The 26,289-nt window shown below is 47.7% G+C and overlaps 1 protein-coding gene across 1 annotated transcript in view; it reads left to right on the top strand.

Annotated features, from left to right (window-relative positions):
- PLEKHA6 (pleckstrin homology domain containing A6) overlaps nt 1-26,289 on the top strand; it is a 78,597-nt gene that overhangs the window by 37,069 nt on the left and 15,239 nt on the right. Inside the window, exons 8-20 of the mRNA XM_036754245.1 lie at nt 1,841-2,329; nt 5,989-6,505; nt 7,384-7,470; nt 13,482-13,562; nt 14,592-14,660; nt 16,549-16,629; nt 16,926-17,075; nt 18,325-18,420; nt 21,436-21,547; nt 22,181-22,320; nt 23,953-24,102; nt 25,335-25,464; nt 25,964-26,070. Coding sequence (XP_036610140.1) covers nt 1,841-2,329; nt 5,989-6,505; nt 7,384-7,470; nt 13,482-13,562; nt 14,592-14,660; nt 16,549-16,629; nt 16,926-17,075; nt 18,325-18,420; nt 21,436-21,547; nt 22,181-22,320; nt 23,953-24,102; nt 25,335-25,464; nt 25,964-26,070 — 2,209 coding nt within the window. The remainder of the gene's footprint in view (nt 1-1,840; nt 2,330-5,988; nt 6,506-7,383; nt 7,471-13,481; nt 13,563-14,591; nt 14,661-16,548; nt 16,630-16,925; nt 17,076-18,324; nt 18,421-21,435; nt 21,548-22,180; nt 22,321-23,952; nt 24,103-25,334; nt 25,465-25,963; nt 26,071-26,289) is intronic.

Below are 26,289 nucleotides of genomic sequence, written 5' to 3'. Positions count from 1 at the left end.
AATCTTATACAGGAAACCTTCCTTAACGCTTTTTAATTCTAGTACCTTCTGTTTGTTAATTATTTCCAACTTATCCTGTATATAGTTTGTTTTTATATGTGTGTGTGTATACATATATATTTGTTCGCTTTTTTCTCTTCCATTAGTTATGAGCTCTCTGAGGGCAGGGACTGTCTTTTGCTTTTTTTTTTTTTTGTATCCCTAGCACAAAGCACAGGGCACATAGTAGGTACTTAATAAGTATTGATTGATTAATTGGTAGTCCTAGTAAGAGGTGAGGACCTATACAAGAGTAGTGTATGTATGAGCGCAGAGAAAGAGGAGGGATTTATATACTACAGATGGGAGGAACAAGTTCTTTAGTCATTGTCTATTGTCCTATAAACTTGACATTCAGGAAGTTCACTTGGTCATTTTATTTATTTTCATTCATTCATTCATTCATTCATTCATTCATTCATTTATTCTGTGGCTGCTATGCAACCATATTTCTTCTGATTCAATAGAGGTGGTCATCCCCCTCCATTTCACAAGTGAAAACCTGCTGTCCTGTTCCCTCTCCTTCTCTCCCATATCAACTAATGCCAGTGTTTGTGCCTATGACTTATGATGTCTTCACCAACTTCCCATCTCTCCAAGTTGGTAGAGTCTGGGACCGAACAACAGGTCTAACAGGGTCTGACCAGCTGCCTGTGGATCCTTAAATAAGAAAGTCAATCCCTTCTGTTGAACCCAGTCCCTGGGCAGAGCCCTGCTTGTACTGGTCCCTGGATATGGGTCTTGAGAGAGTAAGGTCTTGATGCTGGAGACAGGTTCCCATCCGATGGAAGAGACAGCCACTGGCCTCTGGGAGCTGGGGGATGAATGAATGAATATTTAAGTGCTTACTTTGTGCAAGGCCCTCTGCTAAGTGCTAGGGATGCAAATGCAAAAGAGTCATTTTTCACATCTTCCAGGTGCTAATAAAATTAGGGGAGACCATTGGAGGCATTTCTTCCCTGATCCTGGTGGGAGCTACACAGACTTCTCTGAGAGGGAGATGAACATTATTGGCCTTGGGGAGTTCTTAGTCTGATAGAGGAAGCACCGTGGCTCAGGGAACTCTCAGTTTGATGCGGAAAAGTTAGTTTCTTCTGAGGTCAGTGGGGGAGATGTAACCATCACCCTCAGGGAGCTTCCTGTCTCAAAGGCTAAGAGACTTTGGGCTACTTACAAAGGAGGACACCAGCAAGCACATATATACTTGAATATAACAAGCAGTGATATACAATTTAGTATAATGTGGAGGCAGAGCCTTTTTCATAGCTATGTTTTAAAGGGTAGGAGGAATGTGGATTGGCAGAGAAGAAAGGAGAGGAGAAGAGAAGGGAAAAGAGAGGAGGAGGAGATCTGTGTGAACAACTGCTGTATGCTAGAGCTGGAGTACTTAACCTGAGGCCCATGGATAGATTTCAAAGGATCTTGAAGAAAAAAAAATCATCCTTATTTTCAAGAACCTCTAACTGATATTTAGCTTTTCCTTTAATTTTTTAAGAACATTAATCTGAGAAGGGGCCCCTGGGCTTCCCCAGGCTGCCAAAGGGGTCTGTGATATACATTAAAAAGGTTAAGAACCCCTGGGATAGAGAGAGCTTGGCAAGGACTCATAAGGTTTATATGAACCCATGTGGCTGGAGCAAAGCAAGAGTGGGGTAGACCCCAGGAAGCCTAAATCCTGCTACCTTGAGCCTTTCTGTTTTTGTTGGTCCTTTCTTCCTCACTTTCCTTTCCTTTCCTAACCCTGCTTCAGCACTGGGAAGGGGCTGGATCTACTGACAGGTACACCTTCGGCCTCCCGCAGCCTTGAGAAGCCAGACTCGGAGAATATCCCACCCAGCAAACACCACCATCATCACCATCAGCCCCGAAACAGCATCCCCAAACCAGAGCCAGAGTCCAAGACACGAGGGGAAGGAGATGGCCGAGGCTGTGAGAAGACAGAGCGGAAGCTGGAGCGACCAGAAGTCAAGAAAGAACCATTGTTGAAAGCCAATGGTGTCCCGACTGGACCAGAACCAGCGTTAGAGCCAGGCAGCCCCTACCCAGAAGCCCCGCGAGTGCCTCCTGGTGGGGAGCGAGGGACCCAACCCAATGGCTGGCAATATAGTTCACCCAGCAGGCCAGGCAGCACTGCTTTTCCACCCCAGGATGGGGAGAGCATCGGGCACCGTCGGAGCTTCCCACCCCGAACAAACCTAGATAAGATCGCTCAGCGCAAGAGCTCCATGAACCAGCTACAGCAGTGGGTGAACCTACGTCGGGGAGCACCACCACCTGAGGATCTTAGGAGGTAAGGCCTGGTTGGAGTGGGGAGGCTTGGGAATAGGGTTGGCAGGGTGCCTGCTTGGGAACAGAGCCATGTTATTGAGTAAAATAGGTTTATGGACCCCACCAGCTCAGCCCAGACCTATTCCACTCTCTCACCTCCCTATCTTTGAAGTTTTCATTCCTATCCTTGGTGGTGTCTCCCTAAGGGAGTGGCACTGGTAACATCTTGGTTCTGCTAAACTTATCACCTATGTGATTTTTCCCCTGAACATCATTTTCTTCATCTTTAAAAGAAAAGGGCGGGGAGGATTATGCTGGACCTATGACCTCTAAGTTACATTTCCAACTCCAAATCTAGGGTTCTCTGATTCTATTCTACAACTCGTTTGACCCTGAGCAAGTTAAGTAATTCCTCTTGGCCTCAGTTTCCTCAACTGTAAAATGAGAAATCTCTGAAGTTTCTTCTAGCTCTAAGCTCCTCTGACCCTACTCGGGACCATTTTTCTGGGCAGGCCTAAGAGAGCGCAAGCAGTAGTTCCATGAGTGCCCGGGTGTTTGGCCCTTGGTCTGGCATCCTCTAGGTCTGGATAACCTTCTCAGAGAACACCTTGGTCTCTGCCTAGAGATATTTCCATTCTAGTACGAGTCCTGGGATCTTCTTCCATTTATGCTGAGGTGTAAATGAAAAATGTCTGTATGCTCTTGGGGAGGCTGACTTTTCATTTAAAAAGAAGCCAGAAAGATGTAAGTTGAAGAGTAGGATTCTAGGCAGCAATGGGCTGGTTGAGGATGTGAATGGTATTGCTGTTCCATGTGGGGGAAGGGTAGAGGGAAGGGAGAATGTCCTTCCCTGGCTCCTGAAACGGGATCATAGATCTGGAGCGAAAATGAACCTTAGGGGCTATCTAATTTTACAGATGAGGAGACCGAGGCCACACGGGTGGTAAATAGCAGAGACTTTGTTCAGACTAGAGCCAGATCCCATGCTCTGTACCTTATACCGCATGGATACACACACCTTGGATACACCATGGATACACCTTATACCCCACCTACGTGTGCGGCCAGCACTAGATAGTCATTTACTCCCTGCTCTTGGGTGTTCTGTTGGTTGTGATATAAGGACAACCAGGTGTTGAAGTGGACAGAGTGCCAGAGTCAGAGTCAAGAAGACCTGAGTTCAAATCCAGTCTCAGATACTTGCTAGCTAGTGACCCTGTCTGCCCCATTTCCTGATCTGTAAAATGGGGATGATAGTAGTACCTCCCGACTCCCCTCGCGGGGTTATTGAGGAGATCAAGTGAGATGATGCGCGTGACACATCTTGCACATTCTAAAGATGCTAGCTATTATGGTTATTACTGCTACTCCTAACTTGGAGGATACAGAATGGGGAGAGGGAAGGAGGGATGGAGGAATAGTGGTGGAAGCGGAGAAACGCCCAGCAGTCTGATGTGATAGAAAAACTGTTGGCCCAGGGCTGGGGGACTTACTGACTTGGTGACCCTAGGGGAGTCATCTGAATTCTTCCAGCCTCAGTTTCCTCATCTGTAAAGTGAGGCAGTAAGACCAGATCAAAGGGTTCATGAGATTATGACTTTAGAGTTGGGAAATGCCTCAGAGATCAGTTACCCTCTTTTTTTTTTTTTTTTTTGCTGATCTCACTGGCTCAGTTATTGTCTTGTATGCTTGCTAAGCGTCAAGCTCTGCGTGCTGGGAATATGAACAGAAAATCGAGATCGTCTCTCTGCTGACGGCTCACATTCTAATTGGAGGAGATCCCATATATAGGAGAGTGCTGTCACAGAGCAGATGGAAAGGCTCCGGGGTCTGGTAGCAGGAGGACAAATGACAATGCCGCAAGGGTTTGGAGGGCCTGGTAGCAGGGCAGAGGGTACCTGGGGGTCCCCCATCCTTTCAGAAGGATGGTTGTTTGTCATTCTGTGCTGTTGAAACAGTGTGAGCAGTCATGTCTTCTCCCAACCAGAAGCCTGGAGGGTCACAAGCATTGGAAAGAGGAGATACTGGTGGGATCTAAGCTGGAGGCAGGATGAGGCATTGGGAAAGGGTTCCCCACCACCCTTGCTGGTTTGATCAGCTCTGTCTTCGAGTTCCCAGATGTGGATGGGTGGACTTTGGGCTAGGGTGGTAGGTTCTGCCCTCCAGGGCCTGGTGATTCCCCAAACTGTATATATTCAGCCTTTATCCCTCTCCTAAAATCTCATCACACATCATCACCCGTATATCCCATAGATATATCAAGCTTAACTGAACTCATGATCTCTCCCTGCCCCCAACCCATCCTTCTCTCAAACGTCCGTGCTTTGGTTGAGAGCACTACTAGGCTTCTAGTTACCTAGATTTGTAAACTGGGAGCTATCCTTGAATGTTCTCTCTCCCCCACCCCCACCCCTACATCTAGTCAGTGTCTGGTCAGCTTTACAATGGTAGCATCTCTCATCCTCTTCTCAGGACTACTAGATTGGCTCAGGCCCTTGTCACCTCTTACCCAGACAATAGCCTCCAACATTGGTCTTCTGGCCTCCACTATCCCCTCTGCAATCCATCCTCCACCAAGCTGTCAAAGTCACCCTCCTAAAGCATGTGGATCATCTCAAAGACTGCTGGCTTCTGTCAAAGCAAGGAGGGTTTTAGTTAGCCCTAGGAGAGAACTTTCTGGCAGGGAAGTCGATGAATAAACACCAGAATTGGTCCCTGGGGAAGCTGTAGAAGAATAACTCATTTATACTGGTTTTGTAAGACAGTACCCATAGTGGCTGGGTGGTGCAGTGGATAAAGTGCTGGGCGTGGACTCAGGAAGACCTGGGACAAGTGTCAGACAAGTAACTACTAGTTGTGTGACCCTGGGCAAGTCACTTAACCTGTTTGCCTCAGTTTCCCCATCGGTAAAATGAACTGGAGAAGGAAATGGCAAACCACTCCAGTATCTTTGCCAAGGAAAACCCCAAATGAGGTCTCAAAGAGGCAGACATCACTGAAAATGACTGAACAACAGCTAGATTGTAGTGGGGAGAAAGCTGGCCGTGGACTCAGGAATGTCTGGGTACAAATATTCCTAACCCCACTTCTGATACATATTAGCTATGTGATCCTGAACAAATCATCAACTAGTTCAGTGACGCAGGCAATGCTCAGACTGTGGGTTGCAGAAGAGGTGCTGATTGCATTGGAGGAGAGAGGTTCCTCATTAGGAATTCCCTATCCAGATGAAATCATAGGTTCGGTACAAAAGAAAATATATCCTGGGCTTTACTGTCAGCGTAGTTCTTTTCTTACAGCAATTCTGCATGGCAGAGAGGTAGGATAAGGGCTATTATCCCCATTTTACAACTTAGAAAATTGAGGACCCCCCCCCATACAACGCATGCCAGACCCAGGATCTCTTGACTCTAAGACCAGTCATGTTTCCACTCTAGCACTCTTACTCTATATGTATGTAATATTATGCATATGTGGAGACATGATTAATCCATTCTATAAAAGAGATATTTTCTTACTAATGGATTTGCACGTGGATTTGAAGACCCCTGACTTAGAATAAGGAGGCCCTGTGGCTTAGTGGCTCACAGGTTGAGAACTCCTGGATGATCCCTATGGGCTCTTTCAACGTCTTGATAAGTTACAGATTTGTGATTCTATCCTCTCCCTATTTTTTTTCAGCCCCTCCAGGTTCTACCCTGTGTCCCGCCGAGTCCCTGACTATTATGGCGCTTACTCCCCCCAGTACCCAGACGATTACCAGTACTACCCTCCCGGGGTGCGCCCAGACAGTATCTGCTCAATGCCAGCCTATGATCGGATCAGCCCACCCTGGACCTTGGAGGAGAAGCGCCACTCCTTCCGAAATGGGGGCAGCACCGCCTACCAGCTCCGGGAGTGGAAGGAACCTCCTGGCTATGGGCGCCAGGACGGCACCGTCTGGATCCCCAGCCCTGCCCGGCAGCCCGTCTACTATGATGAACTGGACGCTGCCTCGGGTTCCCTTCGCCGCCTCTCCCTGCAGCCTCGTTCCCACTCCGTGCCCCGGTCACCTAGTCAAGGATCTTACAGCCGGGCTCGCGTCTACTCCCCTGCTCGGTCACCGAGTGCCCGCTTTGAGCGACTGCCGCCTCGGAGCGAGGACATCTATGCAGACCCTGCTGCCTATGTGATGAGGAGATCTGTCAGCTCCCCCAAGGTGAGCCTCCCTAACTCCAGTCCTGCCCTTTGCCGCGCACCACCCCCCCACTCCAGGGCTCTAAGGAAGACCTCTAGGGGAGACACAGGAGGAAGGAGGAATGAAGGGGAGAGAATCTGTGAAGGCACATATAGGGGAAACAGCATGTTGAAATCCTCGGAAGACTTGAGTTTAGTACTGGCTCTTCTTTTCATTAACCCTTCTGGCTCTGGGCCAGCCACTTCATTTCCCTAGGCCTTACCCTTCTCGGTCATAAAAATAAGTTAAGGGGATTGGACCAGATCATCTCCAAGCTCTCTTCCAGTTTTTCTGTCTATAAGACACTAAGCCAGCGTACAGGGAAAATGGCTCTCTGCCAACCTATCGACATCAGTCCCTCTGTTCATTAAATTGTAACCTCCTTGAGGGCAAGGACGGTCTTTTGCTTCTTTTTATATCCCCAACACTTAGTCCAGTGCCTGGCACATAGTGGGTGTTTATTAATAAATAAACTAATTAATAAATTAATTTTAAAAATAAAATATTAACTAAATATTAATATATTATATATAAAATGATATATTATATATAATTATTAAATTAACAAATCATTAAATAAATGTTTATTGACTGATTGTTTATCAGCAGGGACCTTGCCCTTTGTGCCATTTACTGTGCTGCAAACCATGTTCTCTTACATCTGTCCATGTGGGAAGGGAGAGAAGGAACTGCTTGTTCTTTCAGGACTTGATCCCCATTGTCAGAGAGGGAGCAGCTGGTGTCGCCTTCTGCATGGGCTCTGCCCCTTGGAGGGAGTGGGGAGGATGTCCTCAGTTAGACATATTGCTGAGAAGTCCATATCATGATGACCTTATCACCTCATCTGCTTTGTCTTCCAGTATGATTACCTGGGTGACCGGCGGCCTGTCCCTGCAGGAATATTCCCTTACAACTATCCACCATCCCCCACTGTTCATGATAAAATGGTATGTTCTTCCCTCCCACCACTCCCTTCTCAGATCTCTTTCCCTTCTTCCCTCCTACCTGCCCCCAACCTTGAAGGCTGAGTTGGGACAGTTGTCAGACATGCCTTGGGCCTGATGCTGGACTCATTTGTCTCTTAGAAAGTAGCTGTAGGACATCATCTCTGCTCACCTCCTCATCTGAGCCTGGCATCAATTAGCACAGAAGTCCCACTCTGCCCCTATACAGCGTATCCTTCCCTGGACCCTTGGATGAATGAGCAAAGGGAATCCCTAAAGGAATTTTGAACTCCAGGCATCTTACCATGACTGATAGCTCCTCTCCAGGATATGGGAGAGGGGCCATAGACCGGGGACCCTGGCGATGAGGAGAGACAGGAAGATCATTCCCAGGGTCATGGCTAGGCTGGCTCCAGGCAAAGGAAATGAGTAACCTGCTGAGATTGCAGCTCTGCCCTCAGCTCCTCCCTGAAGCATACCCCTAGGATTTATCTGCTTCAGAAATGTCCACTGTTTTCTAATGCCATTCTAGGTGACATTAATTAAGGGAGAAGCTCTAGGGGCATAGTAGATGGGGGGAGCCTCCCCCATATAAGTCTCCCAATCTCTTTATTCCTCTCTCCTCATCCCATTTCTACCTCTTCCTGGAATTTTCTCTCCTGAGGCTTCCAGATGCCCAGAACAGATGTTTTACCTAAAGAAACAGCTTTGCCACTGTGTGACAGCTAGGTGACCTTCCTCAAGTCATTTCACTGCTGTGGACTTCAGTGTCCTGATATGTGAAATGACAAGGTTGGATTCTTTAAATTTCTCCTTTAGCTTTTAACTCCCGCATCCTTTATGATATCGGAAAGAATCCCTTCTCTAGATCCCCCAGGAACCCAGCTCTGAGCCTACTCCCCACAAGAAGAGCCCAGGAAGATGATAGCAGCAGAAATAGAAGCCACCTAGTTGGTTCTTTGTCCTCCTGCTTCCTACTCCTATCCAGTCCTACCACAGACCAGCTTGATATTCCAGGATCTTCCTCCTTTCCCAGCTCCCAGGTTCACTTTCCCTCCACTCCCAGCTCAGACAGAGAAGACCCCAGGATCAGTTGGGAAGGGTTGTTCACTCGGAGTCTGAGCAGCCTGGACATCCCCCAGGCCAGGGGCAGTGAGGGTGGTCCTGACTCAGGGAGATAGGCAGGAGGGCATTGTTCAAGGGACAACTGCCCTTCTAGTGGGGAGTGTCCTATGGAGAACTGCTGGAAAAACAAACCCGACCTGCCTCTAAACATTGTCATCTTTTCCCACCTACCCTGGCAGTCCCTTTTCTGGGATCCCTCAGGACCCAGAGAAGCTCCTCCTTGTCCTTGCCCAACTAACACCTAACTGCTTTGCCTCTTCTTCTCTGTTGTTTTTGTTTGTCCTGTTCCTGTTTGCTTGTGTTGCTGGTGGGGGGCCTCTTGGCCTCTTGGTAGGACGAACTTTTAGATCTTCACTTGCAAAGAAACCTAGAGTATTTGGATCAGCAGGTAGGCCAGAGCTGGTGCGTCCCTCTCCATCGTGATCCCTCCTGTTTCCTCTCCTGGCCCCTCCTCACCCTGCGCTGTCCTCTACCCCACCCTCCCTCCCCATCCCCCATCCCTCATCCACCACCCTCCATTTTATAATCTTTGTTGGCATGCCCAGGATACAACAAAGTGGCTGGTCTTTTTTTTTGTTTGTTTGTTTGCTCCTACGCCCTTCCTCTTCAGGGACCTTTAGGGCTGGGGGTGGTGAGGAAGAGAGAGAACCATAAAGGATAACATGAATAATGAATACCACCTCCTGTTTTATAACACGCAGCCCTAGACTAACCCCAGAAGGCAGATGGGAATTTGTATTTTTCCAGGAGTAGAGAAGGGAGTAGCTGTGGCCTGAGCCTTTGCAGAGAAAGACAGCCTCAGACCTAGGCATGTGCCCAGCCCGCCCTACAAACGTTTGTTCCTCTGTATCTAGCACTATGGGCAAGGCAGAGTAGCAGCGACAGCAGATTTCTTCTCCCTGTTGTCCAGAAAGGGTCAACTCTGCTATGTCCCTTCTGCTATGCCTCAGCTATGTTTTCAAAAGGCATTTGTGCTTGTCTTAGCTGGTCTTACCAAGTTGGAAAGGTCTAGAGAGTAAGGAGACCAGCCTGGCTAAGTTCATTGCGTGATACTGGCCACTATACAATGAATGTCTTTGACTACAGCAACCCATAGAGGCCATCTGCTAAGGTTTGCTGAGCTCCAGTCCATATCAGTGGAAGGAAGGCGTGACCACACTGACTTAAATCTCAGGTCTTTAAAGTATCCTAGGAAGGGTGAACTCTATAATATGTCACCTGAAGCCCAGCAAAATTAAGCATCTTGTTTAAGACCAAGCTTTAGCAGAAATAGGTTTGAGACTCAAGGGTCCTGACTCCCAAGGTGCCTCCCTGTCTCTTATGGCTGAGAAGGTCATGAGAACTACCCTTCTTGTCTTTAGCTCAATTTAACAAATATTGATGGAACATCTTATCCAGCCAAATACTCTTCTAGGTCTTTCCTGGTTTGGAAATGGACTTCTTTTCTGGAAGCCTATGCCAGAGGCAGGGGATCCCTGGTAGGGCGCCGTTCAGTCGTTTTTCAGTAACGTCTGACTCTTTGTGACTGCATTTGGGGTTTTCTCAGCAAAGATACTGGAGTGGTTTACCATTTTTTTTCTCCAGCTCATTTTATAGATGAGGAAACTGAGGCAAACAGGGTTAAGTGACTTGCCCAGGGTCGCACAGCTAGTGTCTGAGGCTGGATTTGAACTCAGGGAGAGGTGTCTTCCTGACTACAGTTACAGCACTCTATCCACTGCACCACCCAGCAGCCCTTACAAAGTTGAAAAGGGGTTGTCAAGTCAATAAGCATTTACTAAATGCCTATGATGTGCTAAGCACTAGAAATGAACAGAAAAATGAAAACTGTCCCTTCCCTGAATGAGCTCACATTCTAATGGAGGAGACAACATGAAAACAACTATTTACCAACAAGAAATAGAATAAATCAGAGATCATCTCAGAGGGAAGGCTAGATCAAGGGGGATCAGGAAAGTCTGCTTGAAGAAGGCGGGATTTCAGCTGAGACTTAAAGGTCTTTACCTGGGACTTGAAGGTTTGTGAGCTGGTTGATAGAGGAAGTTCCTCCGTCAATGAAATCTCGGAATCTTCAAGTGCTGACATGCATCTAATCTGTGCCCATCATGGGCTTAGGCACTCTGGGGATGAAGAATCCAGAAAACTTGGTCTTTGTCCCTTGGGAGCTGACATTCCTATTTCCACATCAATGAAGGGAGGTGGGCCATGGCCAAATCATTTCCTCTTTCCTGGCCTGTTTCCTCATTTGTAAATTATAGATCAGTGGTTTTCAAATTGTTTGGTCTCAGGATCCCTTTATGCTTTAAAAAATATTACTACTATATTAAAAATGATTGAGCACCCCCTCTCCAAAAGAGCTTTTTTTATCTGGATTATATGTCTCGATATTTACTGTATTACAAATTAAAACATCTTAGTGTCATATGAAAAATAATTTTGTCCTTATGGACACTCTCAAAAAGTCTTGGGGTAGGTAGGTTCCCAAGCCACACTTTGATTACAACTAGACTAAAGAGGTGATTTCTCTGAGTACTTTCCCAGCTCTGAATCTTTGAATCCCTTAGAGAGAATCCCCCAGCCTCCATTCTGATCCCAGCCGCAGGATACCAGACCTGCATGGGATTCTGCAAGGAGGGAGCATTAGCCCCACTCCTGACCCCAGCTCCTTCTAACATGTGACACCTGGGCTTCTCTCTCCTTTGGCGCTATCCTGTCAGAACCTAACAAGAGGAGAGTTATGTCCCTTCCTGTAGCACTTCCTGCCCGAAGACAAAGGCTATTCCATCAATCTGGATGCTTCTCAGAAATTGATTTTTCACGTGGCTACCCTGCAGATGAGATGATCGCTTAGAATAATGCCTCACGTTCACTGTTATTTCTCATACTCTGTCAGTCAACAGGTATGCTTGGAGCACTTGCTACATTTACAAGGCACTGTGTTAGCTAGGATCTTTTAGCAGAGAAGTGATGGGGAACGTACTGAATCAGGGATTAAAAACTCAGATTCCAATCCCAGCTCTGCCCCTGTGAAAGTCACATAAGCTCTATGGGCCTCAGTTTCCTCATCTGTAAAATGAGCTGGAGAAGGAAATAGCAAACCACTCCAGTATTTTTGCCAAAAAAAACCCCAAATGAGGTCACAAATCTTCAGACATAACTGAAAAATGTGGACCGACGACGCCCTCACTTACTTCTCCCACATTTCCACAAACACATCTGACCAGGAGAGGTTAGGGGCAGAGTTGAGTGAAAGGCCTTATATGAGGTAAGTCAGTGTGGCCTTTAGCATAGCCTTGAAGAAGATAAAGAAGTTCCAGGGCTAATGGTTTTTAAGACTAGTGCAAACATTTATCTTCCTATTTCTGCCTCCTCAGCTGAAAGGCAGATTCAACTCCTCCAGACTCTGGAATGGAGACTAAGGACCACATGTGTGTTTGGGTAGAGCTAAAGGGTGTGTGAAGGGGAGGCATAAATCTCTAAGTAAGAGGACTTCTCCATGACTACAGTCCCACCACTAGCCCCGGTTATGTGATTCCAGGGAAAGAACACTGTATTTGGAGTCAGAACTTGGGCTCAAAGCCCAGCTTGGCCACCAACTAATTGTGTGACCTTGGGAAAACCTCTTCACATGTTTCTCCTAACCTGTCTACCTCCTAGCTGCCTCCCAGACCTGCTCCCTTCTTCCCTTCCCTATAAAATTCCTCTGTGTTTTGCTCTCTTCTCCTTTGGAATGATTGAGTTAAAGGGACACGGTCAAAGACATTTCCTAACCTATTTGTCCTCTGATGTTCCTGCTCTAAAAACGTGCAGAGGGCATCCATGTGCTTTTCTTACCATTAAAAAAAAATTCGGCATTTTCCCCTTTTGTGTCCCTAATGCACCTTGAAATTTAGAGATCCAGCAGGTTAAAAAAAAATAAAAGGAATCCTGCCTTTGGTTTCATCTTAATAGCAACAGAACGCCATTTGATGCAGACTCGTTTCCTGATCCTGTTCCATGTCATTTTATGTCTCCGCTGCACACTTGGCCGTGACTCGGCAGGCTGGATTGGATGACCCTCCAAGGCCCAGAGCCGAATTCCCATCAGCCTCTGTTGTCCCTTTAACATAGCTTGCTTGGTTCAGCCTCCTTGTTTGCTCTTCAGCCTCATCCAAGCTCTCCCTGGATGCAACAGAAACGGCCCAGCTCTGGAAACTGTGATTAGCGATCTCGTTTTACTGTAGAGACATCAGAGGTGGGGTGGGATTGGGGAAAAAAGCTGCGGGCACCTGTTTGTGGAAGGTCTATGTGTCCAACAGGGGTTTGGTTTTTGGCTCATCCCTTATTTGGTTTAGTTCAAAATTTCAGGAGAGCAGCCATTTCAGCAGCGAGCCGAAGGGATTTAGCCAGATCAGGCCTCTGTTACCTTGCAGAATGTGCCTACTTGTATTCTGTGAACTGAGCAGCATGGGGAGCTGGAGCAACAGGAACAGGGAAGGGGACGTGGCTTTGGTTGATCTCACTGGGGCCCTGGAAGAGTGGCAGATTGGTGGTGGTGTTGTTGTCTGTTCGTTTGTTTAAATCTTGTCTGCACAGGTATGGTAGCTTCCTGCCCCTCCTTATAGCCCCCATTGTAAGGTAGCTGTGATGCATCTCCTAAGGCCAATTTCAGGAAGAGGAAACCAAGAGAAACATAGATGAGCCCCACCAGAGGGGTGTCTAGATGCCCAGAAAGAAAGCTGACAGCTTGCCGCTTGCCCCTCATCCTAAACCGAGCCCAAGGTCACATCAAGTGGCATAGGTTGGGAAGCCTGGCACCAAGAAGTGTGTGTGTGTGTGTGTGTGCTCGGTTATGTATGTATGCTTGTGTGCTTGTCTGTCTGAACTGTCCCTTCCTCCCTTTGCTGCAGATGAATGAGAGTGAGACTCTCATCAGTATGGTGAACCGAATGGTGGAAAATTCTTCCCCCAGGGCCCAGCTATTCATGCAAGTAAGACCCCTGCCTAGCAGCATTCATTGCTGATGTCATTCCAGCTGCTTGTGCATGGCAGAACCAACCCATCCAGGAGCAGGGGCTTCATCTGCCTCGTGCTTCCATTTACCAAGCGTCATCTCCATTGAAATGTGCTCAGCCCGACTTCCTTTTCTCAGCATCATCATGGCTCTGGTGCTCTTCACTTCCATGGAGAACATCAAAGCCCATTTGCCACTCCATCAAAGCCATCCATGCAGCACCTGGCCAATGCCAACATCTCATGCTGCCCTGGGATCATCAGTCCTCTGGGGGTGGGTAGGCATTGTCTTTCACTTCCCAGAACTCCTGTTTTGAAAAATCTTCTCACTTCTTGACAGGAGCAGATTGGGCTAAGGGTTTGGCTAGGACTGTTCAGAGCCATCCCAATGCCAGGAACCTAGGGGAATGATATGGCCTTCTCACCGTGTGGGATTTCCTAGCCATAGAATCCCTTCTGAGCTCTTGTCACTTCTGAGTGTAGGCTGAGCTCTGTCTGGTTCTCTGTCTAGTAGCGCTGGCTCTCGAACATTTTCATCCTACATTGCTACCATTACTCTTCACAACAGAAGCACCCCCTTCCCCAACAGTCAGCTTACAGTCCCTGCTGCCACCCAAGTGAGTCATTCAAAGTCACAGCACTCTGATTTCCCTCCATCTCAGCACTGCAGCAGACCTTGAAAGGTAGAGGGCAGGAATTCCAGGGGGAGGGGCCAAGAGGTGAGTGTGACCAGCATCTCCAAGTCATTCCTACAATCCACCTGACTTCAGAGGACAAGAGGCAGGAGAGTCCCCAGCTCAGTAGTGGGGACTGAGGCACAGACCAAGAAAACCAAAGTCCTTCAGCCAGTAGAACAGAGCATGGCTCAGGCCAGATTTTGGAGCCCAAGCCAGAGATACTGATGAAGTTGGCCTTGAACAACAGCTGGATGAAAGCTGGGAGGTCGGCATCCTCACCACCTCCAGCCTTATCATCTCTGCCATAGTAACCAGCTTTCTCTCCAACAGGTTCCTTCTTACTCAGAGGTGTTCCGGGATGGTGTCCATACCTACAAGTTAAACGAGCAAGATACTGATGTAAGAGCTTCCTCTGTCCAGTCTAGGCTCCTCCTGCTGTCATCTCTCATCTGCCCTCTCCTCCACGGAGGTTCCCTTTCCACCCATCTCTCTTGCCATTGGTTTTCCATCCATTTGACTCACACCCTTTGTCACAGACACAACCCACCCAACTTCTCTCATCTCCTCCAGCCCAATTGCTCTCTTTTCTTCCTTCCTTCCTTTCTTGTTTCTGTGTACACCTTTCTCAGGCTCGGATCCCAGCCCCAAGTTTTACACAGGTGGAAGAGTGGGTTATCCTTAGGCCTATGACTATGAAACATGGGATTTATGGAGGGGGGAGGAGGGAAGAGGAAAAACCAATTAGCCAGGATTTATTGGCCACTTATTCTGTAGTTCCTGCTTCCAAAGAGCTGATAATCTTCCAGGGAGACAGTGTGGCTCAATGGAAAGAGCACTGACTCTGAAGCCAGGGGACCTGAGTTTAAACCTTTGATGCTTACTACCTGTGTGACCTCAGATGATGAGTCAGTTAACTTCCCAGAACATCAGTTTCCTCATTCATGACTTTAGAGTGGTAAGCTATGTAGAAATGAGAGGCTTAGACCAAATGGCCTCTGAGGTCCTATCCGGCTCTAGAACTATACCCTTTGATCTTAGCTGGGAAGACAATACTGCATGCGTGGAAGGATAAATTAGCCTCTTGCAGAAGAGGCAGCTAGCAATGTAATGGATAAAGCATCAGACTTGGAGTCAGAAAGATCTGAGTTCTAATCCAGCTTCAGGGACTTCCTAGCTGTGTGACCTTGGACAAGTCATTTAACCTCCATCTACCTCAGTTTCTTCATCTGTAAATTCAACATAACAGCAGGATCTATCTTGTAGGGTATATACATATATCTCATTTGATAAAAATTTGATTTATTTGATATATTTATAAATCAATTTATTTGATATATATTTGATTTGATATGTAATTGATTTAATATACATTTATTTGATATATATATATATATGTATGTGTGTGTATATATATATGTGTATATATGTGTGTGTGTATATATATGTGTGTGTGTATATATATATATGTGTATATATATATATATGTATATATACACACACATGTATTTAAGTACTATGCACAGTGCCTGGCACATTTTGTTGCTGTTCATTTGCTTCAGTCATGTCTGACTCTTCATAACCCCATTTGGGGTTTTCTTAGCAAAGATTTTGGAGTGGTTTGCCAGCTCATTTTACAGCTGAGGAAACTGAGGCAAACAGGGTGAAGTGACTTGCCCAGGGTCACATAGTAAAGTGTCCAAGGCCAGATTTGAACTCAGGAAGACGAATCTCCCTGACTCCAGGACCAGCGCTCTATACACTGCACCACCTAGATGCCCATGCCTGACATTCAGCCCAAGCCTTCCTGAGTCCTAGGCTAGCCCTCTGTCATCTCCACCGTGCTATCCCTCTACTGCAAGGGTTGTTACTCCATTTTACAGATGAAGAAACTGAAGATCAGAGAAGTTAAGTGAATTGCCCAGGATCACAGCTAGTAAGAGGCAGAACTGGGCCTCGAACCCAGTTCCAGTGTGCTTTCTACTATGCTAGTCACTTCAAATTGAGCACCAAGGAAGGAACTACTGGGCACAATAAAATCTCAGTTCCTCCAGGAACATGTTTGTGCCCCCTTTCCCAATGGGATCTTCCAAAATGAGGGACCCATCCTTTGTTTCTCTGTTGCCTAGGTAACTATGGAGTCCACAGAATTTTAGAAAGCCCAGGGCACTGGGGGATGTGGTGGATCCCAGTGGGGTGGTAGTATCTGGTGAATGAGCCCAGTCAACTCAGCTCCCCAGACCCCATGATTTAAATTTCTTATCTTCCTCTTTTTTTCTTTGGACCTCAGAAGCTTCTGGGCAAGCTATGTGAGCAGAACAAGGTGGTGAGAGAGCAGGACCGGCTTGTACAGCAGCTCCGGGCAGAGAAGGTGAGGGTCCCGAAGGTGTCCCAAGATTGATGGAATGGGCCAGAGAGGTGGGGCAAAGGCTTACTCAGAGGGCATCTGGGCTGCCATCTCTATCCATCCACAGCAGAGGAATGAATGCTTCTATTATTCCTCCAGTTGAGCTCTCCTCCACTCAGTGGCTTGGGGAAAACAGGGCAGGTTTAAAGCTTTGCTTGAATAAGCTGGTTAAATCCCCATGAAACCAAATGGCATGGGCCTCATCATCCTCCGGGGGGAATTCAGACACTTCTCATCACCCTTTCTCTCCCCATCCCCAGGAGAGCCTGGAAAGTGCTTTGATGGGCACCCACCAGGAGATGGAGATGTTTGGGAGCCAGCCCGCCTATCCTGAGAAGCTACTGCATAAAAAGGAATCCTTGCAGAACCAGCTGATCAACATTCGGGTCGAGTTGTCCCAGGCCACTACGGTAACTGGGGGAGGGGAGGAACGTTTCTCCTCATCAGCTCCCAGAAACTCAGCCTTATAGGAAACCCACCTGTCCCTGGAGGGCAGTGAGGAGCAGGGCATCCCTTTCTGGCCCGTGGTAAATGGTAGCCTTGTAAATAAATAACAGGCATATTAGCTTATTATTAGATGAGATCATCCCCTTTCCCACTAACAAGGTAACATTGGGACTCATCCTGAAGAGGAGTGGGGGAGTGTGAGGCCCAAGAGGCCTTTATTTCCCTGGCCGTCTTACTGCCTTTATTGCCAATGCCCATCCCTACCCCGTGGAGACCAGAGTGCAGAGAGGAGAGAAGCTGCTCAGTTGGCAAGGCAGCCCATCACCAGTGAGAAATAGAATGCTCTGAGAGCACAGCAACTCAGGTACCAAGAGTCCTGGCTCTGTCCCTTACTGCCTGTGGGATCCTGGAGAAATGACCTCATCTCTCTCAGCCTCCACTCCCTTAGCTGTAAAATGAGGGGGTTGGACAGGACAGCCTCTAAAGTCCCTCCCAGCTGTAAATCAGGCCTCTGTGATCTCATGACAAGAGGCATGGTGGGGAAAGCATGCTTCACATTCTAGCTCTGTGGCTTTCTTTTTGCCCAAAAGCAAGCCACCCCTCTGGGCCTCAGTTGCCTCGTCTGTAAAATGAAGGAGTTGGACGGGATGAGTGCTGAGGTTACCCCTTCTTCCCCCACATTGGATGATCCCGTGACTCCAGGGCATGAAGCCTCCTCCTGGCTGGGGCACAGTTTACTAACAGGCTCTCCTCTTTGTTGCCTTCTCCCTGCCTAAGTTTCTTTGCTTTTTAGCCAACTGGAACCATCAGGCCTGGGGTGAGGGAGGACACAGAATTAACCTCTTCCTGCCCACCCGCATGCTTTTTACTTTTAAGCTCTTACTTTCAACTAACATCCCCCAGTGAGGGAGGAGTGATTTCTGTTCTGGTTCTTTTGCTAGAGGCTGTATATATGATGGGGGGCTGGGGGTGGGGAGGGAAAGGAGAAAGGACTCTCCTACCTCCCACCATGATTTAACCAACACTAGGGTTTGTTTCCTGGGCCCTTTTCCTTTTTGCTCTCCAATTGCCTCCAAGGACTTTCCATGCTCAACGTGGGTTTGGCCTCCATCTCCAGATCATCTGGCTCCTGCTTCCCAGGACTGGGGGGGGAGGGGGAACTTCTTGGTGATGAGGCTTTCTCAGCTATCCTCCCCTCCCTACTTGCTACAGGCTTTGACTAACAGCACCATAGAGTATGAAACTCTAGAGGGGGAGGTCTCTGCCCTGCATGATGACCTTTGGGAGCAGCTCAACTTGGACATCCAGGTGAGCAGGGCCCTAGGATAGGTGGGGGAGGGGGGAAGGGAGGGGAAGTCTGGCAGGGCCCCTTTAATCCAGGACAAAAGGGACTTTGTCATCTTTCTCATTTGCCTTAAAGGCCAGGACGTTAAAAGAAGAGAAGCTTTCAGGGGCAAGATACTAGTAGGCTTCAAGTCTGGATGGTCCTTAAAGATGACCAGATGTCCATCTCCACGGAGAGAGTAGAACATGAGGAGCAGGCATTCAGGTTAGAGACAAGACTTCCTGACTACAAGGTTTAAAACCCAGGAAGGTAATGGAAGGAGCTGTGTAACCTCCTTTCTTGAAGAATTTAAGAACAGAAGAGACATTTATCTGTTTGGTTTCTTTGTACACTGGCCTGGAGGCAGGGGCATGACTATGGTGACCTATGGCATCTGGTTACTTCATAGCACTGTCTGTCTTGCATGAAGGCCTACCTTTTCCTCAGCTAGCTCTGCCAACCACATCTCTCACCCTCTAACAAACTCTCTACCCCTCTTTCCCATCTCTCTCTGCTTACCTGTAGTTCCCCTGGTCCTAATCTCCACTCCTACTGTGGAGCTGGTCAGTTATGGAACCAGCGAGTCATGACCTCTTCAGAAGAGCAGGCCTAGAATGCCATAGTGAGGTACACTGTAAACACTGAAAATAAAAAATAAAACCACCACTGCATCTAATTCATGAGATATTTAAACATGCAGTAGCCTTTGCCTTGGCCACTTGCCCTATAGTCTAGGTCAGGGGTGGAGAACCTGTGGCCTTGAGGCCACATGAAGTTTGGATTCAGTCAAGGGCTGCACTTGAGGACCTGGAGGGCCACATGTGGCCTGATTTGTTCTGTAAAGCATGGATTTAGTCAAAGGGCCACACTTGAGGACTTGGAGGGCCACATGTGGCCTGATTTGTTCTGTGAAGCATGGATTTAGTCAAAGGGCCACACTTGAGGACTTGGAGGGCCACATGTGGCCTGACTTGTTCTGTGAAGTTTTGGTGCAGTCAAAGGGCTGCACTTGAGGACTTAGAGGGCCGCAGGTTCCCCACCCCTGGTCTGGGTTATCTCTTTTGTGGGAAGGCAATGTGATAGATAGTGGGGAGGAGCCCTCCACTTGGAGTGAGGAGGGCCTGTGATTCATTCTTGCTTTGGACTCTTAGGAACTGTATCACTCTAAGAGCAAGATGCTTGATCTAGGATTCTTGATCTGGGTGTAAGCACACTGGCACTACCTACCTCGCAGGGCTGTTGTGAGAAAAGCCCTTCATCAACCTTAAAGCACTACAGAAATACAAATTATTAGATTAGATTAGAAGCAGCTGATAGTACAGTGAATAGAGTGCTGACCTTAAGTCAGGAAGACTTGAGTTCAAATTTGAATTTAGCCATTTACTAGTTGTATGACCTTGGACAAGTCACTTAACCCCTCTCCACCTCAGTTTTCCCATCTGTAAAACAGGGATACTAAATGTACGCACTTGTCAGGGTTGTGAGGATCAAATGAGATAATATTTGTAAAGCACTTTACAAACTCTTAAGCACTATATAAATGCCAGCTATTATTATGAATACTAAAAAATAGTATGCATGTAATCTCCAAGGATTATTGTAAATATAGGTCTAGGGAAATGCTATTATCACAAGAGGGGAATGGGGGGTTAATACAATAAACTGGAGGTGAAGGTCTGAATATTGCCCCTGTGGAACCCACTAGCTTATAGACAGGGTGAAATCATGTGAATGGCACTGGATTTTGGGGTCAGAAAACCTGGGTTTGAATCTAAGGTCTGTCACTAAGCTAGATGACCTTGGGTAAGTAACTTCATTTTTTTGTGTTTCAATTTCCTAATCTTGGTTATGGTAGAGTCAGACCAGGCTAGGGAATCCTCAGGTTAGATTCTAGGGCTCAATACCATGGTCCTAAGTGTGCTCAGAGTGTCTGAGCCCCTTTCCTTCCACTGTTTGTTCAAAGCGACTTTTCCTATAAGTCATGAGCTCTGTCTCCTCTCTCCCCACTCTCCAAATTGCTCCAAGGGAGGCTGTTTCATAGAAGATGCTGAGTGGGGAGGAGGCCGCCTATGGGAAAAATGAGCCACATTGCTGGCCCCACCTTGAGAGTCAGTCCCCAAGCATTTGTTAAGGGTTTACTGTATGCCAGGCATTGTGCTGAGAGCTTCAGATACAAAGAAAGTCATAAGCAGTCCCTGACCTTAAGGTGCTGTAATGCTAATGTGGGAGAGGTGGCATGTAAATAACTATGCACATACAGTGTATACAAGGCAGCGAGGCAGTGCTGGGCCTGGAGTCAGGAGGACCTGAGTTCAAATTGAACCTTAGACATTTTCTAGCTGTGTGATCCTGGGCAAATCACTTGACCCTGTTTGCTTCAGTTTCCTCATTTATAAAATGAGTTGGAGAAGGAAATGGCAAACCACTCTAGTCTCTTTGCCAAGAAAACCCCAAAAGGGGTCACGAAGAGTCAGACACAACTAATTGACTAAACGACAACAAACTAAAGGAAGTCTTTGGGGGAAGGTACTTGTTATATTAGTTAAGTTTTCCAGGGACAGATGGATTTTGAGCTGAGTTTGAAAGGAAGCCAGGGAGGTGAGGAGACATTGTGGGAATAGCCAGGCATGGGGGACGGTCAATACAAAGACATGAAGTCAAAAGATGGAACTCTGTGTGCAAGGAAAAATTAGAAAGCCAATGAAGTTGGACCACGGAGTAAGTGGAGAGGAGCAAAGAATACGAAAACTGGTGATTGTGAAGAAATGTAAATAAGTCAAGTAGAGGATTTGGTATTTGATTCTGGAGAGTCAGAAGGTTCCTGCTTGCTCCCAGGCCTAGGCTTAGAGACTGAAAGGAGAGGGGGATGATTAAGGGATCTTACGCTAGGGAGATGCATGCCTGGAGGACAGGGCTGGAGAGCCCAGGAAGGACAGGGAATGTTGGATGAGGGAGATTCATAGCTGTCTGCTTTGCATTTATGCCCCTGGCTTTTTCAGAATGAGGTCCTTAACCGGCAAATCCAAAAGGAGATCTGGAGGATCCAGGATGTGATGGAAGGCCTTCGGAAGAACAACCCATCCCGGGGCACAGATACTGCCAAGCACCGAGGTGGGCATTCTTCCCCTCTGTTGCCTGGCCTTGCCTTCAAGGACCCGAGCGCTATGGGCCTGACCATAACCCTCGGCATCCCCCAGCTTGAGCAGTGTCTTTATGGTGCCCTTGACTTCCCACTCTGCCATAGGGCCTCCTGGTTCTTTAGTCATTCACAATGCATTCGCGACAAGTGTCTTCTAAGAGCCCTGGAACTATCCCCTTTTCCCTAGAGTTGAATAATCTCCCCCACACAGGTGAGGGACACTCCCGGATGACCAGACCCCCTAAATAGAATATCTAAGGGCTCAAGCTCCTACAATTCCGTCTCCTCCCCCTGAAAAAATGCAAAAAGTACAAGTTTCCCCCTCTGGCTCATTTCTTACCTTATCCCAACGGAACTCTGGGCTAGTTTTTTTGTTTTGGTTTGGTTTTTTAGCCATCTCTGGGACAGCACTGTTCCCTCTGTGACCCTAGCCCACTGGATTGACCCTTCCACTATCCTCAAGTTATTGTTTAGGAGAGACAGACAAATCTATCCCTTTAAATAGTCTAAGCACTGGCTTTGGGCCCCTATGTCCAGCCTTTTTGCAATAGCTCCCAGGCCCACCTACTCCAACACTTACCTGTCTCCTCTTCTTTTCTCCCAAGGAGGGCTTGGCCCTTCAGCCACCTTCAGCTCCAATAGCCCTGCAAGTCCCCTCAGCTCAGCCAGCCTCACCAGCCCCCTGAGCCCATTCTCGATGGTGTCTGGCTCCCAGGGGTCTCCCACTAAGCCTGGGCCTCATGAGGTAAGAAAAAAAGGAACCCCAGTATTTGGGGAGGGAAGGAGAAGGGAGGAGAGGAAATCTTCAAGCTGCACAAATTACCCATCTGTTCTACCTCCTTTTAAGCATTTAGACTTATTCCTTTAAACCTCTTTAAAGTTGTCTCTCCTTGTTGTACTCCCCTACCCCACCTATCCTGTGTTCTTTCCTCTGTATTTCACCTTTCGCGTCCATCACTCGGATCCCTTCGTAGGGAGAGCACTTTCCTGATGGCTTTGAGCTCTGTGGTACTCCTGAGCACCAACTTGAGAAGCAAAGCATGCTGGTACCTTGGTACCTTGACCAGAACTGAGGTCCAGAGCTTCTGTTGGTGAGAAGGTCCAGGTTAAGAGTCTGTGATGTGATCAGTCAGCATCTGTTGCCTTCCTTGCTACTCTGCTAATCACTAGAGGGTTACAAAGAAATAAAACACTCTTAGAATCATTGAAAGATGAAAATTTAAAACCCAAGAAGCATTCAGAAAAAAAGTGTAAAGCTGGGCATAATTAAGTATGAGGCTGCTTGGGAGGGAGAAGAGGGAAAAGATCTATTTGCATAGGAGGTGTCAGAGAAGGACATGGAGGAGACAGACAGCCAGGATGTGGAAAGGCAGAGGAGCAAAGGGAGGGACATTCCACTTGGGGGAAACAGCTCAGAGATGGGAGTGAGCCTGAGGCGCCCGTGGAACCAGGCGTTGGGCTCACCTGGCTCAGTTCACCTCTCTGACACTTAACAGCTGTGGGATCAGGGCCAGGCCACTTACACTCTGTGACTAAAGTGGCAGATCCCTGTCTCCCACAGAAAAATGATCTCTTTTATGTGAAAGTCTTTGCAGACCCTGAAGGGCCGTGTAGACATTGGCCATTATTTTTATTTTACTGAGTAGTCATGAGAAAAAAGCCTGGATGGATAGGGTGGGGTCAGATAGGAGAAGGTCTTGGATGCTAGAGAGGGAACTTTAGACTAGAAGCTGGGTTAGCATCCCAGGACAAAGGTGAAGCTGACTTGTCCAAAGGGGATGATGGTCTGGTTTTGTTTTTATTAGGACATCATCCCTGTCATCTCATGAGAGACAGTGTGGTATCATAGAAAGTGAGTAGTGCCTGAGGGTTGGGAGACTTGGGTCTTACTTCAGCTCTGCCACGAAGTTACTTTGTGACTTTAGGAAAGTGACTTTAACCTCTCTGGATCTCAGTTTCCTCACAGGTAAATGAGGAGGTTGAATTAGTAGGTGCCTAAGGTCCCTTTGGGGGCAGCTAGGTGGTGCAGTGGATAGTGCTGGACCTGAAGTCAGGAAGACTCATCTTTCTGAGTTCAAATGCGGCCTCAGACACTTACTAGCTGTATGACCCTGGGCAATTCACTTTATCCTGTTTGCCTCAGTTTTCTCATCTGTAAAATGAGCTGGAGAAAGAAATGACAAACCACTCCAGTATCTTTGCCAAAAAAAAACCCCAAAGGGGGTCACGAAGAGTTGGAAAAAACCGAACCTCAATAACAACAAGGTTCCCTTTAGAGCTAACATTCTATGGTTCCTTGGTTCCACTAACACTCTCTTCTGTCCTCTTCTCAGCTGCCGCTCTTGCTCATAACACTCTGGCTTCCTCTCTGCCTCAGGAACCTGGCCCTCCTCGGCCTCCCCTCCCCAAAGCGTATGTCCCCCTGGAGTCTCCTCCAACAGTCCCTCCGCTCCCTAGTGAAAGCCGCTTCTGGCCGCACCCCAACTCTCCCTCCTGGCACCGAAGTGGCGAGACAGCCAGGGGCCAGGTACCCACTCTCTGCACTCCCTGGTGGGTAGGGGAAAGGGAAGGGGGTGCAAATGGGGGAGAGAACCAGGGTGAGGGTGGACAAGGCAACAGGAATGGAGTCCCTGTCCCCCCCCCTTTTTATTCTAACTTTCCAACAGCTCCGTTGCTTTTGGGCTTCCTGCCCAGCTGAATCTGGGGTAAGGAAAGAGACAGTCCAGAGCACTATACAGGTCCCTCTTTCCCCTCTGTCCTCTCTGGACAGGCTGGCACATGGGCCCTCTACTCCCTCACCACCCCACCCCCTACCAGGTGAAGCCCAAAGGCAGCCAAGGATGGACAGCCAGTGGAGGAGAAAGGATAGCGGCTCTTGTCTGTGGCACCATCCTGTTCTTAGCTCATTCCTAGACAGCCTTGGTTCCCATTCCTTGCCTCACTCGTAGTCTCGTTTCTGTTCTTCCTGATGGGGATTTGCCTGGCCTCTTCCCCAGGCCTAATCTCTCTCCAGGCAATAAATACTTAAGTAATCTTCTTTTCTACCACCCCTTCTAGCTTTTAATTCTTGCTTGGGACCCCCCTCAGGGATCTGAATAGGCTTTGGAGAGATAATATAGCATAATAGACTCAAAGTCAGGACACCTAAAGTCTAGTTTCAGCTCTGCCAAATACTACCTGTGTGACGTTGAACAATTACTTAATCTCTCTGGGTCTCAGTTTTCTCAACTGTAAAATAAAGAAATTGGACTAGGTAACCTCTAGGATCTCTCCCCGCTCTAAATCTTCAATCCTATGATCCCATAAGGAGCTCTGTGAGCCTGTGTTCTGTGCCCATAAACCCTCATGGGATCCCATTAAGGATGCCCCACTGGCCCCCGTTGACTCAAGTCCAAGATGGAGTGCCGAAAGTTCCTTCCCCACATCGCAGGGCACTATCCCCCTCCTCACCCAGCCTCTTCCTGCAATACGATAAATAAGAGTGTCAGCTGAATCTTTCCACAGCACTTTGCGGAATGACTGGGCAGGTTGAGGTAGCTGCCCACTGTTGTGGACTGAGAAGCCCCTCAGGAACCAGAGTTCCCCATTACATCCCAAGATGTGCTAGTGGTCCATATTTCTCTCCCAGGATACAGGTGGGATGCCCAACGGGCTTTAAAGGAGATTCTGAGAAGAATGGTCCTGAATGAGAAATGCAGGCCCTTCACCTTGGCATTAGTCTGCTCTCCCCACTAAGCTCTTCTGTCATCTCTTCCCCAGCCAAAGGGAAGCTACGAGCAGAGCAAGAAGGACCCTCACCAGACATCTCCTTCGGATGCCCCCAGAGACATCAGCCTCATGCCCACCAGACAAGAGCTGGAGGCTGATAAGCAGGCAGCTCTCAATAAAGGTATGTCCCATTTACATCATTCCCTGCACCAAGGCAAGGAAGCATTTTATTGAGATGGGTGGTTTAGGAGTCAAGATTCCTGGATTTTCATCTTCACCTTGGGCAGATTTGAATCTTTTAAGACTTCACTGTCCTCCTATGGTGGTGGTGTGATATGTGGATAGTGTGCTGTGATATGTCATATGGTATAGGCTATACGGTATATGATATCTCATCCCAGAGGCATCAAACTGTGGCCATTTGCAAAAGAAGCAGGTTAAAATGTAGTCAGGAAATGTTTGACAAATAAATAAAAATACAACCTAGATAATGTTAATTTGTGGTTTTCCAGGTCAACATGTACCTGTTTCTGTTTGAGTTTGATACTGGTCTATCCTGTCTCTTGTCTGGCTCTTGGGACTATGAAAAGACCTAAGGATGTCCTCTGTTTCCAGGAAATTCTGCTCCCCCTCCAGCTACCCTTCTGTGTTGAACACTCTCCCCTTCTAATTCCTCTCAGTTGGCATCGTGCCCCCTCGGACAAAGTCACCCACTGATGAGGAGGTAGCGCCGTCAACAGTGGTGAGGAGGAGTGCCGGTGGGCTTCCCAATGGACCTGTCTCCCGGGTAAGTACCTGACCTGGCAGACAGAGGGGTGGAGGAAGGGGAGGGAAAGCAGAACTCGAGAACCATGAGATCAGAAATATAGAGCTGGGAGGGACCTAAGAGGTCATTGAGTCCAACCACTTCATTTGACAGATGAGGAAATTGAGGCCAGTGGGGTCAAGCGATTTACCCAAGGTCAAACAAGCCTAAGTGGCAGAGTTAGGATTTGAACTCAGGTCT

Source organism: Trichosurus vulpecula, chromosome 4 (assembly GCF_011100635.1).
Source record: "Trichosurus vulpecula isolate mTriVul1 chromosome 4, mTriVul1.pri, whole genome shotgun sequence".
NCBI lineage: Eukaryota > Metazoa > Chordata > Mammalia > Diprotodontia > Phalangeridae > Trichosurus > Trichosurus vulpecula.
The sequence above is the reverse complement of the archived record's forward strand: the minus strand, read 5'-3'. Positions and strand labels throughout refer to the sequence as shown.